This window comes from Meles meles, chromosome 2 (genome assembly GCF_922984935.1).
Source record: "Meles meles chromosome 2, mMelMel3.1 paternal haplotype, whole genome shotgun sequence".
Taxonomy (NCBI): Eukaryota; Metazoa; Chordata; class Mammalia; order Carnivora; family Mustelidae; genus Meles; species Meles meles.
Window position 1 is genome coordinate 114,566,624 of NC_060067.1, and position 17,183 is coordinate 114,583,806.

At 37.1% G+C, this 17,183-nt stretch overlaps 1 protein-coding gene across 7 annotated transcripts in view; it reads right to left on the minus strand.

Moving 5' to 3' along the window:
• Positions 1-17,183, minus strand: part of PDLIM5 (PDZ and LIM domain 5) — a 206,029-nt gene that overhangs the window by 134,650 nt on the left and 54,196 nt on the right. For all 7 annotated transcript variants that reach the window (XM_045994489.1, XM_045994512.1, XM_045994503.1 and 4 more), the window contains exon 3: positions 4,926-5,077. In XM_045994489.1, coding sequence (XP_045850445.1) covers positions 4,926-5,077 — 152 coding nt within the window. The remainder of the gene's footprint in view (positions 1-4,925; positions 5,078-17,183) is intronic.

The following is a 17,183-nucleotide window of genomic DNA, read 5'->3' on the forward strand; positions in this document are numbered from 1 at the left end:
AGATATTGAGGTTAGGCCTAAATAAGAAATCAATTAAATGTTATACTACATATTTAATGAATTGATACATATCAATAATACTGTGGGCAAAAAATATTCACAAAATAAAATTTCTGGTAACTTTCATTTCAAAAACAAAAATGGCTTTTCTCTTATCTTCTCCCTCTGAGGATTCTTGGGTGGAGGTAAATAGAACTCCACAAGAGTGGCAACCATCCCTTGTTTCTGACAGCGCTAGAAGGAAAAGGCAGTGAGTGCCACCACTATGAAGACTTGAGGAGAAACTTGGTCTGCTTCTCCTTCTAGCCCCTCCTTCCAATAATGACATCATTTCTCTCCCAGACCTTGCTGTAGATCTGGCCAGGCAGCTGTAACTCTTCAAGGCTTTCTCACATTTTTTTTTAGGTCCAGGAAAACTTAAATTTGATTACAATATCACAGTGACCCACAAGACTACATGCTCTATACCATCCCACACCACCTCTCTGACCTCACCTCTTACCTGCACTCACTTAGGCTTCACTCTCTCTGTTCCAAGCATACTGGACTCCCTGTCAGGGCCACTGTACCACATCTTCCCTCTGCCTAGGACACGCATGACCCACATAGCCAATAACCTTCTCACTGAAGCTTTCCTGACCACTCTATTTTAACTTGCAATTCCCTATCCCTGAACCCCCTAGGTCCTTTACATGCTCTATTTTTCCCCAGAACACTTACCTATTTCTGCTCACTAAAAGGTAAGTACTGTGAGGCAGAGATTTTTGTCTCTTCTGTTCACTGCATGTCCCCAGCATCTATAACAATGTTTGGCACATACTAAAAGCTTAAAAATTACTTGTGGAATAAATAAATGATTCCAAGTTTGGGAATTAGTGCTGGTATTCATCTAATATTAATTAGACATTAAGAACATAAAACTACACAAGTTGTTAAATACAGATTGTACAAAAAACATGGTCTTTGCTTTCAAGGGGTCTAGCTGGAGAAGCAGAACTAATATACATGGAGTAATTATTTAAATACGTGGACAGTATTAGGTATGACTATTAACTAAATTTATTTGTATGCCTCATGGAATCTGTCTTGCTATTCCTGGTTATACCTAGCACATAATTAAATTCTGAATCAAATGGTAAAAGCTTGTCATAGGAGTTCAGACAGGGGAAAAATGAATTGAGTTGCAAAAGTAAGAGAAGACAACAGGTGGCAGATGAGGTTCGACATGGGCTTTGTAGATGTAGAAGCTTGTGTTGGCAGTGAAGAGGTGAGTAGGCATCTTAGATGAGGTGAATTTCATGAAAGGACAGACAGGCAGGTGAGGGCCAGTAAGAAACACCTGAAATAAAATGACAGGACTCACTGATCAGTAGGGATGATCTGGGGAGGACAATTTGAGTCTAGATCACAGAGAACCTAATCCTCTGAGCAAGTAGACTCAAGTCCAGATGGAATTTCACAGCACATGCTGTACCCAGCCTGGGTTCCCTGGAACCCTTCTACCAGTTTGGTACAGCCACTTATGAAAAACTAACGGTGCACACCAGCAACTTTCTGTGTAAGCAACAGAAGGTACCTCCTTCCCTCCACCCTGCATGCACACACACACACACATCCATACACATATATTTCCAGGGAAACTGGTGGCCAGTTACTAACAAATCCAAGAGAGGGGGAACAAAAGCCCTATTCCCTCGACTCAAGGCAAGACAGCCTCTATGGTACAATTTTATCCCGAAGTTACCTCCTGGATCAAGCTGAGGTTACATATCCCCTGAAACCAGATCCTTGTTCATCTCAGTTTCTTCTTCCCAATCCTGCTTCACTCACTTTGCTGTAACATTTCAAAGACCTCTCCTGATATATTACTTGTACATGAATTCTATCTCTGGTTCTGCTTCCAGGGAAGCTGGAGTACGACAAATCTGTAAAGGGAAGTACTACATGTTCACGAAGAAAAGAACATGTTTAAGAAGAAAAGAGTTACATGGCACAAGCATTGTTGTAGGTCTTTTGGAAAAAGACTACAAAACAGTCTGGCTGGTAATAGATGGAATAAAGAGGGTAAGGGGACAGGAGGCAAAAAAAAGGAGACAGAACTTAGGAAGAGATGCAACTTAGTATAGGGAAAGAGTGAGACAAACTGCAAAGCTTTATTTTTCCCTTGAAAGGCAAAAATATTTCTTCACTAGTACTGTTAATGTTTTGCCTTTTTTTTTTTTTTTTTTTTTTTTTGAGAGAGAGAGCGTGTGTGGACATTCAAGCAAGTAGGGGAGGGGTAGGGGCAGAGGAAGTGGGGCAAAGAAAGAGAGAAAGAATCTCAGGCAGGTTCCATACACAACGTGCAGCACAATGCAGGGCTCAATCTCATGACCCTGAGATTATGACCTGAGCTGACCTGAGCTAAACTCACGAATCAAATGCTTAACCGATGAAGCCATTCAGGTGGCCCAGTAGTATTGACAATGTTATATCATAAATTCTCTTAAATGCAAATCTCTTTTCAGGTTGACACTACTTAACACAAGAAGTGTTAAAAAAAAAAACTCGAGAATTACAGTAAGTAACAACAGGACTCTCAAATTCTCTCTCATGTTTTGGGCCCTGAATATCTATATTCAGAAATATGAAGACAAAATTAAGTGGTATCTCCAAATGTTTAGAATGACTTGCTTTGTTAAATTTCTTATTTAAGTAGCTTAAAAGAATCTTTGTTAAGGGTCAGTAACAGATTACTTAAATTGGAAATGTATACAAACAAAGTAACATCTGGTTTTCATCTATTCTTATGGGACCCTGAAGTATTTTCAAAAGAAAGTAAGATATAGCTAAGCTTCTAATCTAAGTTTATTGGCTTTGTGGTACCTTTCAAAATTCATATTTAGTAAAAATGAGTATAAATAAAAATGACTACTTTTCAGGGCACCTGGGTGGCTCGTCATTAAGCATCTGCCTTCTGCTCAGGTCATGATCCCAGGGTCCTGGGATCAAGCCCTGCATCCGGCTCCCTGCTCAGCGGGAAGCCTGCTTCTCTCTCTCCCATTCCCCCTGCTTGTGTTCCCTCTCTTGTTCTGTCTCGCTCTCAAATAAATAAAATCTTTAAAAAAAAAATTACTGCTTTTCATTTAATTAGTAACAATAATTTCGTGTTACAGATCTCAGTACATAGAACAGAATAAAACATTACAAAAATAGAAATTTTTAGCAGGTTATTTTTTTCTCATTGACTCCTTTATATGCATTAAAACATACCTAACAGCTATCAAAATTTAAATACAAATAACCTTTGACCAAACAGTCCCACTGACAGGAATTTCTCCCACACAAACAAAAGAGGAGGGGTGGGGGGGCTGGTTACATCAAAGTAAATCCCTAAGTGTAAGTTCATAAAAATTTCTCCTATTCAGTTTTAAGACCAAATTGATACACTTCCAGAAAAGTACATATCTTACCCTGTATATATTCTTTAAATAGTCCCAGGAGAGCCTCCAAGAAAAAAAGGTTCCATAGCCAAATATGTTTGGTACCACATGTTTTTTCCCTCTTAAAAATTAACAATAGGGATGCCTGGGTGGCTCAGTGGGTTAAGCCTCTGCCTTCAGCTCAGGTCATGATCTCAGGGTTCTGGGATCAAGCCCTGCATCTGGCTCTCTGCTCAGCAGGGAGCCTGCTTCCCCTCCTTCTCTCTCTACATGCCTCTCTGCCTGCTTGTGATCTCTGTCAAATAAATAAATAAAAATCTTAAAAAAAAAATTAACAATATACATAATAACTTATAGGAGGCTCTGAGATGTTCTGGGGGAAAAACGGTGTTTTCCAAATTTTATAGAAATAGAGAACACTTTTGTACTCATCAAAAACAAGACTTATTTAAAACTTTCCATACTCAGCTGATAAATGATAGCTATTTTCCCTATAAACCTCAAAGGCTGAAAGCTATCATTCAGTCATCTTCTCCCCACTCCCTTTTACCTCCCTTCCTCTGGGCCCAAGATACCGCAGTGCTTATAACTTTTTAATTCATAATAATTATAGGGATCTTACTAAAATATACTTCTTGGTCCTTTCAGATAATTCTGATTCCTATAAGTATTTTTAGCAAGCAATCCACATGATTTCAAGGTAGGTCAAATGCTCAAAATGCCTGATACATTATAATCAATGAGATTACTAGCTATGCTACAACTGAGGCCAGAGTATCTTTAAAAAACAAAACAGTAAGTTCTGAAAATCTACATTTCAAAGGTAAAAATCTTTTCTTCCACTCAGGAAAAAAGGGCAAAAAAGACATACTAGGAAAAGCCTATTTATTTTAAAAGAATACCTTCTAATATACTACCCAGAATATTAAAGCCAAGAGTTTTACCTTATAATAAGAATTTTACCCTAGATATAATAAGAATAAGAATTTACCCTATAATAGGGTGCCTGGGTGGCCCAGTGGGTTAAGCCTCTGCCTTCGGCTCAGGTCATGATCTCAGGGTCCTGGGACCGAGTCCTGCATTGGGCTCCCTGCTCAGCAGGGAGCCTGCTTCCCTCTCTCTCTCTCTGCCTGCCTCTCTACCTACTTGTGATCTCTGTCAAATAAATAAATAAAATCTTAAAAAAAAAAAAAGAATTTACCCTATAACAAGAATTTGTACTACACTCTATTGAGAAATTTCAGGAATTCTTGGATTTTCTAAAATCATACACAAATTTTATCAGTACATGAATGCATGTCTTTTTATGGGGAAATAATCCAAAGCCTTCACCAATTTTTCACACTGCTCAATTACTCAATTTAAAAGCCATTATATTTTGTAATTTATCTACCTGAAACATTGGTAGGAGAAACTTCTTAGTTAACATCACAAATCAGATACACAAAAACACACTCCCCAGTATTATTTTCTCCCTCAGAGGCAAAAAAAAATGCAAATTACCTTTGCAGAGTCATGTTCAAAGAGCCTGTACAACCCTTAATCTTGTTCTGGGCTTCAAGATGAGTCATTCCATGCGCACTTATTCCATCAATGCTGAGAACCACATCGCCTATTCTTACATTTGCCTGGGATGCTTTGCCGCCATCTTTGAGCTGTAATAAATATATTTCATTAGGAGTGTCACTCTTTAAAACACAGAATAATCAACGCAGATGAAAATTATACTTTTGCTTGCATCAAAAGAATACTAATATACTTTTAGACAATGTAATAAAAAGTTATCTTTATTAACAGGTAAAGTTAAAATTCAAATGACTTTTGTGTTTATTTTCTTAAATTCTTATTTGCTTTCTAAAAACTGAAAGCATTTTCTAAAAAAGGTTCCTGATAATTTCTCTATTTCTTTATTATGTAACAAGAGCAGTGTGTGCTTGTCATGAATGAGGAAGAGAAATTACATTTAAAAGAAAACTACATTTAACATCTGTAATATGAATAGGGTATTTCAACTCTTTTAGAAATAATGCTTAAAACTCTTTAAACAGCTGTATTTTTGTTTGAGCACAAAGAGTAACACAGACAGAGGAGCTACTGAACAATCCTTCCTGTTGAGTCCAATTCCTACCCAGTGTTTGGGGTACTGAATTCTTTCAGCTCATAGGCCCAAATCTTTTACACTAGATGTGCTTCCTACTCTGGGCATTTAGTAGGAGGGGAAGGAAACTAGTTGTGTCTGAGACTGTCAGACGTTTTTGTGTACCACACTCCTCAATTCCCAAATCTTTCTTCCCTTCTCTAAACAATTTTCTCTGTGTTCATATAACTTAGTTTGACCTCCTTCAAAGTTCATATATATCTATTTCACTGCTCCAAAAGAAGAAAATATAAAATTGCAGCAAAATGAAACATGATGCAATTTTAATACATACCTAGAAACATGGAACAAGTACAAATCAAAAGAAACCATTCTAATTTAAATGACAAGCTTAGAATTCAGTAAGTACAAGTAGATCACACTGAATATTGGGCTGTTGGAAGATAAGACTTTACCCCCCCCCCCAACAAAAAGAAAGAAACTAACCAATATGCCTCAAATATTTAAAACTAAAGTATTTTATAAGTTTCTCTTTGGATTATACAATACTGTAACTTTAATAATGCAACTGAACTGTACACTTAAAAATATTAAAATGGTTACTTTTTTTAAAAAGATTTTACTTATTTGACAGAGATCACAAGTAGGCAGAGAGGCAGGTGGGGGGTGGGGGAAGCAGGCTCCCTGCTGAGCAGAGAGCCCGATGTGGGGCTCCATCTCAGGACCCTGGGATCATGACCTGAGCCAAAGGCAGAGGCTTTAACCCACTGAGCCACCCAGGCGCCCCTAAAATGGTTAACTTTTATGATTACCGCAATTTAAAAAAAAAAAATGAAAAAAACCACAACTAAATATTTTGCAGAACATTTTACTAAAATTACATCTTAATTAAAAAACATATCTCAGGAACACCTGGGTGGCTTAGTCAGTTAATTGTCGGCCTTTGGCTCAGGTCATGATCCCAGGGTCCTAGGATCGAGTCCGGCATTGGGCTCCTTCCTCAGTGGGGAGCCTACTTCTCCATCAACCTGCCGCCCCCCCAACCCCCAGCTTGCGCTAGCTCTCTCTCTGATGACTAAAAAAAAAAACCACACATCTCCCTTCAAAAAAAAATAATTGATTAATTAAAAAAATAAAAAATAGGGGCACCTGGGTGGCTCAGTGGGTTAAGTCTCTGGCTTCTGCTCAGGTCATGATCCCAGGGCCCTGGGATAGAGCCCCACATCACGCTCTCTGCTCAGCAGGGAGCCTGCTTCTCCCTCTCTCTCTGCCTGCCTCTGTGCCTACTTCTGCCTACTTGTGATTTCTCTTGTCAAATAAATTTAAAAAAAAAATCTTTTAAAAAATAAAAAATATATCCCAGGGTACCTGGGTGGCTCAGTCCAGTTAAGCATTTGTCTTCAGCTCAGGTCCTAATCCTGGAGTCCTAGGATTAAGCCCCCTATCCCTGAGCAGGGAGCCTGCTTCTCCCTTTTCTTCTGCTCCTCTCCCTCTGCTCCTCCCCTCAACTCATACTTGTCTCTCTCTAAAATATATAAAGTCTTTAAAAAATAAAAATAAAAAATAAAGAAATAAAATAAAAAATATATCCCTCAGCAAACTAGACAAGAACCGAGTACTGGAATTCAAAATTTGGAAGCAAAGTAATAAATAAATAGGTACCAATCATTCAGTTAGATTAGGTTTTGATTACCATCAGCTGTCAAACTCTTTCCTTATAAATAATGATCAAGGCAGACCAATCTTTTTTTTTTTTTTAATATTTTATTTATTTGACAGAGAGAAATCACAACTAGGCAGAGAGGCAGGCAGAGAGAGAGGAGGAAGCAGGCTCCCTGCGGAGCAGAGAGCCGGACGTGGGGCTCGATCCCAGGACCCTGGGATCACGACCTGAGCCGAAGGCAGAGGCTTTAACCCACTGAGCCACCCAGGCGCCCCCAGGGCAGACCAATCTTAGTAGATGAGAACAAGAGTCTGTAACTAAAATCAAGAAGAGTAGTGAAGGTGAGATCCATTGAGACAAGGCCCATGTCTATGTTTCCTCTCCACTTCATCCTAATGCTAGAAGTGTGCCTGGCATACTACATACCTTCACAAAATATATACTGAATGAATGGATGCCACAGATTTATTATTTAACACTGGCATTTGTGTTAAATTGAGGGGGTGCCTAGCTGGCTCAGTCAGTGGAACATGGGACTCTTGATCTCAAGGTTGTGAGTTCAAGCCCCATGCTGCATGGGAAACCTACTTAATTTAAAAAATAAAACAGGGGTGCCTGGGTGGCTCAGTGGGTTAAAGCCTCTGCCTTCGGCACAAGTCATGATCCCAGGGTCCTGGGATCGAGCCCCGCATCGGGTTCTCTGCTCAGCAGGGAGCCTGTTTCCCTTCCTTTCTCTCTGCCTGCCTCTCTGCCTACTTGTGATCTCTGTCTGTCAAATAAATAAATAAAATCTTAAAATTTTTTTTAAATAAAACAAAATAGTGAAATTAAGAAAAACTAAAGTTTTACATAATTAGAAAAAAATTTTTAAAGATTTTTTAATTTAATTTAATTTATTTTATTTATAGAGTTGTTCTAATGATTTGATGAAGTAAGAGCTCAATAGATGTTAGCTATTATTACTATTTCCTTGACTTCAGATTACTAATCTCAGAAAAGTAGGGGTTGTATTAAATGATCTCAAAGAGCCCTTCCAGTTTTAAAAGTTTATCTATCTGAGGGACCTGGGTGGCTCAGTCGATTGAGCATCTGACTCTTGGTTCTGGCTCAGGTCATGATCCAGGGTCCTAAAATGGAGCCCCACATCAGGCTCCAAGCTCAGTGGGGAGTCCGCTTGAGACTCTCCCTCTCCCTCTGTCCCTCCACCTGCTCGCGCTCTCTCTCAAATAAATAAATAAACCTTTAAAAAAATAAAATAAAAGTTTATTTGTGAGCTGTCTGCACAAAGGTATAGATCTAATCCTTAAAAGAGTTAAATCTGAAAGACTTCATTGGTAGAGCAAAGGAAAATCTATTCCCTTCCAAACTAAGCAAATGAATTGAAATATGAATTCTGATAATGTGTCAAGTATCAAATAATTTACCCCAGTTTTTATTTCAGCCAATGCCTGACCTTCCTTTTAGGTCAAGCATTAAAATAGATTAGATAGGTAGATAAATAGATGATAGATAACCAGAAATAGAACACAGCTATACTATTTGACCATTTCTCACATTAATGTAGCCTTAAAATAGAAACTGAAACCTATGGACATTTCCTCGAAATGTACCCAACTTGAAGAATTTAAATACTCTCATCCAGTAGTAACATAAAGGTAATGAACAATGTAGAAAGAAAATAATCTAACCAAACCCAATGTCATAACTAGGTAAAACTTTTCTTGCTCCTTTGTTCCAGCTGCCTACTAGATTCTAAGATCCCATGATCTCAGGATGTTCAAATCCAACTACTTAGAACTATCTATCCTTTGAGGATTGCTTTTACTCTAACTGCCACTCTTATTTTTAGGCGGTAGAGCATAGAAATCCTATAGCCCCTGTGAGTTCTGCCTCTTCCACAGATACCAACATCTAGGGAAATTACTAAATTGTGTCTATCCTTCCATTACTCCTCCATGCTAGTCAATACTCTGAACATGTCACCCTGACCTTGCGTACTAACTACTACAAGAGTTTTCTAAAGACCTCTAACCATCAAACTCTCCACATTACCCACTCCCTTCCCTCCATCTTCACATTTCCATAATGGTGGCCCTATTATCACTTCATACTGGAGAGTTCCAATCATGTCAACTATTTAGAAAAAGAGGGTGAAAAAACTTCAAATATCTGCTTGCTTCCTACAATCTAGAATAACACTAACGCCTGAATTATGAGCCATCTATAATTTGTCACCAACCTGTTTCCAACTTTAAACAAGCTCTATAAAGTCAGAGATGTTTTAGAATTTGCTCTTCTCTAAGAACTTTGAATATTGTAGGTATTAGAAAAACATCCAATTAAAACATAGTAAAGAGGAAATCAACAAATTGGAACATCAGTTTTATATGCTAAATTCTGGTAGAAATATAGTTAGTTCACCAAAGAGAGAAGATTGGATCTAATCTGAAAATGAGAATCTTTGATTAATCATTAGGTCTAACAGGTCTAAGTAAGGTCAACACTCAAACCACATTTCTAATAAAACAAAGTAAATTCCTTTGGGATAGTTAGTGATATATTTTCCCTAAGACCTTCAAAGAGGTATCACAACTCCTCTTGTTAATCTTTATCTAACAAGCATTAGGAAGAGCTTAATTATGGGGCACCTGAGTGGCTTAGTTAAGCATCGGATTCTTGATTTCAGCTCAGATCATGATTCAGGGCTCCCTATCAGGCTCAACATTGAGCGTGGAGTGTGTTTACGATTGTCTCTCTCTCCCTCTTCCCCTCTCTGCCCCCAGCTCTTGCTGTCTCTTCTCTTTCTCATAGATAGATATATAGATAGATAGATAATAGATGGACACATAGATAGGACCAGCTTCATTATTTAACCACAACCTCTTCTCAATCAATGATCAGAAATGGAAACAAATGCCCATCACCATCTATCTGATCTTTCATATTATTTAAACTGTCAAACAAATTCCTTTTTGTCTATAGTGTTTTGAAGCCAGTAATATTAATCATTTTGGGTTTTGATATTAACATTTTTTCTAAATCGCCAGCCATCTTTAGTATTAGATATTCAGGTTTTCTATTCACACAATTTAAATTAAAAATCATGAAGAACTTGAACTAATGCTGTATATATAGTGGGAAAGGCCCCAATGCATAGAAACAAATTTAAGACTTGTTAAAGATGGCATCTCACTGACTACTCCTATGAGCTTCATTTACTCCCACTTCCTCAAGCCATTCACTCACTAGAAAGACATTATTTTTTCCCCCTTAAATTGGGTAGGATGTAGCACTATTATGAATTGTTAGCAACTAAGGAAAAACTACAAGGTCACTCATTATTTTCATAGTTCATTTTTTCTTTGTTTTTCAAAGTCCGAATAACTTGCATTCATCTAAAACAGTAATAACCTGTCATCAGTAAACCTTGTACATATTATATGACAGCCTTAAGTGTATGCATATTTCATAAATGTACAGTGTGTAGTAAAGAAACAGTAGTAGTGGGAGGCTCCTGGGTCAAGCTCAGCATAAATAAAACTAATCACAAGCAAATGCTTCTCCTTTGATCTTGAGAAGCATTTTTATTACTGTTGTCCAATTTTCCATAAACTTAATTGTAGCTCTATGTTTCTCTAAAAAACACTGCTTTGTGATCTCACTTAAGTCGCAAGCACACATGGCTGCACATACTGGAACTACCTCTGAGCTTCTGTTTACTGATGCAGAAATGAAGGTACACCAGAACAACCATATGCTCATGAAGAGAATGGTATCTCTACTGAGCCTCCCCATTAACCTAGATGAGAAAGGCTCTAATATCAATCACGTGTACTTGGACTAAAACCTCTAGGGATTCATTTTAACCCTTTTATACTGCAATTATGTATGACAAGAAGTTTTCTCTTGAAAAGGAAATCCAGTCTTCAATAAGCAGATGGGCAGACTCTGCGTGTGTGTGTCTGTGTGAGTGTGTGTCTGTGTGTATGAAAGGATGAAAGGTACCACAGACTCGAGCTTCCCCCATCTGACTTTGACCAGGAAATACCCAAAGGCAAATTTTCTTCAGTTATTTTAAAGGAGTAGTTCTTCTCACATAATATTTTTCTATTCTGAGAAAGATATGACCCAGAAAAAGTAATGGACTATTTACTGAGCAACAACAGTAAGTAAGCAACTTTGAGAGACCCTTTTTCTTTCTTTGCCATTTATCAGATAGTTTTACTCTGTGTTGCAGATGGAAAAAGAGAGCTTCAAAGGGATTGCTGATGTCCATACAGCAAGTAAGAACATAGTTTAGAGCATAAATTTTGAAATCAGGCGAACACGGGGTCATATTCGTGTTCTGCCACTTCTTGATTACGTGACATGAATTTACTAGACCTCTCTAAGTTTCATCTAGCCCTCTTTAAAATGAGGACTATAATTCCACCTGTTTCACAGAGTTCTCCAGCAGATAAATAAAACACCAGCATAGCATATACCACACAGTGCAAAAATAAATGTTCACTATTATTATTATTATGCATGCCACCAATTCACATAGGCAGGATGCCTGTTTCAAGGACCTACAGGGCAGAGAAGACAGCTTTTCAAACTGACCAGTCAGACCTTCTGACTTCCCCTTCCCTCCATAAATAAAGACAAAATATCCCTTCTTTATTCACTCTATTCCTTTGTCTTCTCTAAGCCTTAAGTTTTCCTTTATTTAGCAACAGAGCTCGATATGCCACATGATCAGAACCAGCTTTCCATGTCCTCTTTCTCTGCTTACTACTATCCAATTCTGAATTTTCCAAACTCCATTTTCATAGGATAGTGACCTCATATTACCACTTCTCAGGTCAGTTAGGTGTTACCACTGTACCAAAAGGCCAAAGAATAAGAATCAATAAGATAATATTGGTGAAGCAGCCTTGAAATGGGACAGAAAGTGAAGAAAACAAGAAAGGAGGGTATTGGTACAGAGGCTTGAATAGGGAAGCAAGACTATGAGAAAAGAAAGGGCCATGAGGTATTTCTAGATCTAGATTCTAGGTTTGGTAAATTAGATCCTTGTCTCTGGGTCTGTTATACCTCCATGTGCACATGCATAAAATATTTAAATTGAACAAAACATCAAAGTAATAATTAATTATAGGAAATTTTATACTTTCATTTGAATAACTAAAATAACCTAAATGACTCTTATTAATAACAATGATTTAAAGCCAGGTGGCTCAGTGGGTTAGAGCCTCTGCTTTCGGCTCGGGTCGTGATCCCAGGGTCCTGGGATCGAGCCCCGCATCGGGCTCTCTGCTCGGCGGGGAGCCTGCTTCCTCCTCTCTCTGCCTCTCTGCCTACTTGTGATCTCTGTCTGTCGAATAAATAAATAAAAATCTTAAAAAAAAAAATAAAAAAAAAATAAAAATAAAGCCAGTTAACTCACTGTAATACCAATGTGTGTCATTAAACATGTCATTAACTTTATTATACTCAAATAAAATTTATAACTAAACTTTCCCCAAATGCTTAGCCTCCATGCAAATGTGTGGCTCCAGCAGCATTTCTTCTTAAAACTTAAGAAAAAAAAAATACACATACACACACATACATAAAGATTTTATTCCTTTATTTGAGAGAGGGAAAGCGCATGCACATGGGTGCATGAGCAGGGGGAAGGGCAGAGGGACAAGCAGATTATGTAGGGAACCAAGCAGAAAGCCTGACCCAGGACCCTGAGTTCATGACCTGAGTTAATGTCAGACACTTAATCAACTAAGCCATCCAGGAGCCTCTCTTCCTAAAACTTTTCAACGAGAGAGAAAAATAGCACTACATCTTTATAAAACTGCATTAAAAATACCAGTATCTCAAGAGAGCATGCCACTTAAACAAAAATCTCAAAAATGAACCAAATAGAACATTAATCTTATCCACAAGAAGTATGCTATTTGGAATTCATAAAGAGTTAGAGATATACCTGTTAGACTAATCCTTCCCCATAGCCATTACCTCTTGAAAGCAAGCACCTCACAGAAACAAAACATCACAGAACTCATAGCAAAAAACAAAATCAATGAAAACATTACAGAGCTCTCACTTTTAAAAGTTAGACCCCAATATGGCAGATACTATTTAAATAAATTTAACTGCATGAGATTTCTCTTTAAAATGATCACTTAGGGGCACCTGGGTGGCTCAGTTAGTTATGCCGTCTGCCTTCAGCTCAGGTCATGTTTCCAGAGTCCTGGGATGGAACCCCACATCAGGCTCTGCTCAGCAGGGAGCCTGCTTCTCCCTCTACCTATTCCTTCCCCTGCTTGTGCCCGCTCTCAGTTAAATAAAATCTTTAAAGTAAAATAAAATGAAATAAGCATTTAAGGACGCCTAGGTCGCTTACTCGGTTAACTATGTGACTCTTGATTTCAGTTAGGTCATGATCTCAAGTTTGTGAGACTGAACCCCCGCTTCTGGCTCCACACTGGGCACAGAGCCTGCTTGGAATTCTCTCTCTCCCTCTCTTAAAAAAAATGAGCTATTTAATATAGCTGCTATATTGCCCTAAACTTTTTCAAAAAGAAGCATAATGTTTAGCTACAACAGTGACTGCAACACTTAGAATTCTCTAATGAAATGTATCCTTCCAAATCACAGGGAATCTCAGTATGCACACAAAAACCTCTTACGCCTTCCTTTGGAAATAAGCCAGCAGTTACAAACCTCACAAAACAGATGTCAGCAATAGAAAATATTTACTGATGACATATATACTCAAGTATATTACAGAGATTATTTTATAATATAAATAACACCATTTTAATAGATATTTACTAAGAACAATTTCTGCTGGTTCACAAAATTACTTTGGTAATTATCCTTTTATTTTCTATGGGTAACAAGCAGGAGACAGGTACCTATATAAAGAGCCACAACCAACATGCAAATTTTCAACCTCTGCATATTTTCAACAAATATGGAATGCTTGGAAATGTATGACCCTAACACCATGGGTATGACAAGAATGCCCTCAGACTTAATAAATGTAAAAAAGGAATATATAAATATGACAGCTATAGAAAGAAACACTACCAGAAATTTCCCATGTCCGAAAACCATGGGAACTAAACCACGGGAAAATCAAGATGTCATTTTTCTAACAGTGCTGTTACCAAAATTTGGATAAATACACCAATAAAATTATATCAATCTAACCAACAGGATTTTCTTGAGGTAGAGGAAAGTCTTATTTTGAAAAACTCCTAAGTAATGGGCAATCTTTAGTATATGTGCTGCCGAAGCGAGCACGTAATGGGCAATCTTTAATTTTGTTTTAAAATGTACTTTCTAGTACCTTCTATAGGAGAAAACATTTGAATCCAGACTTAGGAGGCTCTGGTTGAAAGTCTCTAGGTGTTTATCTCCCACATACATCCCAGGATACCATAGATGTGACTTTCACACTGCTACCCCTCAAAAAACACACAAGAAGGTATAAGCACTACCCCAAAATATGAAACTCACAGAACTTGTTTTCTTGAAGAACGGTATTACTCAGTCATCAACCAAATGTCACAAATAAATGAAAGTGGTAGAGTTTTTAAGCACTAAAGTAAGAAGTAAAGAACATTTGAGAAGTACTGCATTTTTAAAAACATATCCCTTAAGCATTTTTTTTCAAATCCCAATGTATTTACTGTCACTCCAGTACTTATTAATCTGTCCTACAATATTACACTTAGCACTTAAAATTGTTCTGTCGTGAATTGTCTACTGCCATACAGTGCTGACACCCCAGCCAGCCTGTAAATGCTACTCAACCACACATAAAAAGTCAATCTCGGCCTTGGATGTCTAACGTAAACATGCCCCTTTAAAATTTGAGGCTATTCTGGATTCATTTTAATACTCTTTTCTGTAAAATAAAATCATTTGCCTTTCTGTATGTTAGAATGGTGAGATAAAACAATCACTGATGTCTCTCTGTGAGTAACTTTGTAAACTCCTGACCCATGTGAGCAGTGGTTACTTTAACTACAGGCCTTCTCTTTGGGCTTATGAGTCAAACTATAATCAGTTTTACCCAAAAGTCTGAGAATACACCTTATATGGTAGCAGTGAGGAGAATACCTCAAAGTACATGTCATTATGCCTCACAAAACCAAGGGAAATAAGAGGGTGATTATGCCTTTTCTTTCCTTATGTAGCCACTGAACTACCTAGTTCAAACACTGGGCTGCTGTTAATACTGTTTGTTCTAGTACTCTAAATCTCTTTTCCATGATGAGTCCTCCTTTATTGAAGTAATATCTTTATTCTTCTCTACCAGCATCCCAATGAAATAGAAATGTGCCTTTTTAAACCATAATTCACTATTAAGATACCACACAACACTTTCATTCTATAGCTAATCCACATGTTTAAACCCAGAGATTTAATGTGTTTTGTAGTTAACGTGTGAATTATAATTCTACCAGAAATGTGAAAAGTATGGTGGTTTATTAAAAGAAAAAAAAAAGAACACATATACAAACATCTCTAAGTCAAACAAGTTTGGTAATTATAGAGAAATCTGTGTTTCCATGTAGTCCACTTTATAATAATAAAGAAAATGGTAATAAATGCCACAAATAACTATAAAGGTTAGAAATGAGTAAGTCAACTCTAGTTTACCTGAGAACAGTTTAACACTGAAATTTACACATTTTAACCCTTCCTCCTTACTAGGTTCTGTTCAAGGATGAGATGAATCCTCTAAAATTGTATGCAAATTATGTACAACTTTGCATGCGTTTTTCCACTGAGTCAGTCCATAGCTTTCCCCAAATTCTCAAAGGCATCTATGACCCAAAAAAATGTTAAGAACGAATGATTTAATGAAACCTTAGAACAGTGTTTCTCAAAGTGTGGTTCCTAAACTACCAGCAGCAGCATACTTTCATGATGTGGGAAAAAAATCACAAGCCCTTCAAAACCCACAAGCTAAAAATGTTTCAAAACAAACAAAACAAAAAAATCCATTAGCATCAAGAAAATTTAAGCACTCAAAGCAGAGTTTATATTTATTTAATGTGTTAGAAAATCATGACTTCATAAGTTAATGGCAGGTAAGTATTTTTAAAAAACAAAACAAAACAGGGATTTACTTTTTTAAAAAATCCTAAAATCTTCACAGTGTATATTACTAATATTTAATAAAGGCCTAGTCCATTTGACACCGAATTCAGAGAAAGGATATTAAGAAGTGGCATAGCCCTCTCCCTCATCTACTATTTAACTTTTCAAATGTGTATTAACTCTCTATCAAGCAATGCTCCTCAAACTACCTGTGGTGAATACTATATCTGCCTTATACCAATTCTTCTGTAATCTATAACAAAGACAAGTTACTGGAAAACAAAATTTAAAGAAACCATACAAAATATAAGACCAAATTTCTTATCATCAGATTCAACAGACATAAAATTATTCTGTCAAACTACAGAAGTTTCTAGATACTGACTCTTCATTTCTGTCCTTACTTCATCTCAAACTATAACCAACAGTCTGCTGGTCTGTAGACCGGAAGGATTTTCTTTTACGCAATGACTATATCCTTTATATCTCTTTAGGTCTATTATATACAGACTTAAAAATAACACACAATAAATATTTAATGAATTCCCATACTAGAAATCAATGGTATTTAGTCAACAGGCTATTGTTTAGTAATTTATTTCCAATTTTCTTTGCTCTTATGTTAAACATAAAGTGAGAATAATATCCATTTACTTTGGTATACTGATCTGACTTTCTCTTTAGGAATTGTTCCTAAAAATGTATACACATTTAAATTTTTGATCCATGATACTAGAATGCCAGCAAGAATATTTGCAACCATTTTTAATTCTGCAAACTGTGCACAAAAATGTTTGTTATCCACACTCTTACAATTCTTAATATCACAAAAGAAACCTGATGGCAATTTTAACTCTACCACTAACAAATCCTGTGACCTTGGGCAAATCATTCGCATCTCCCA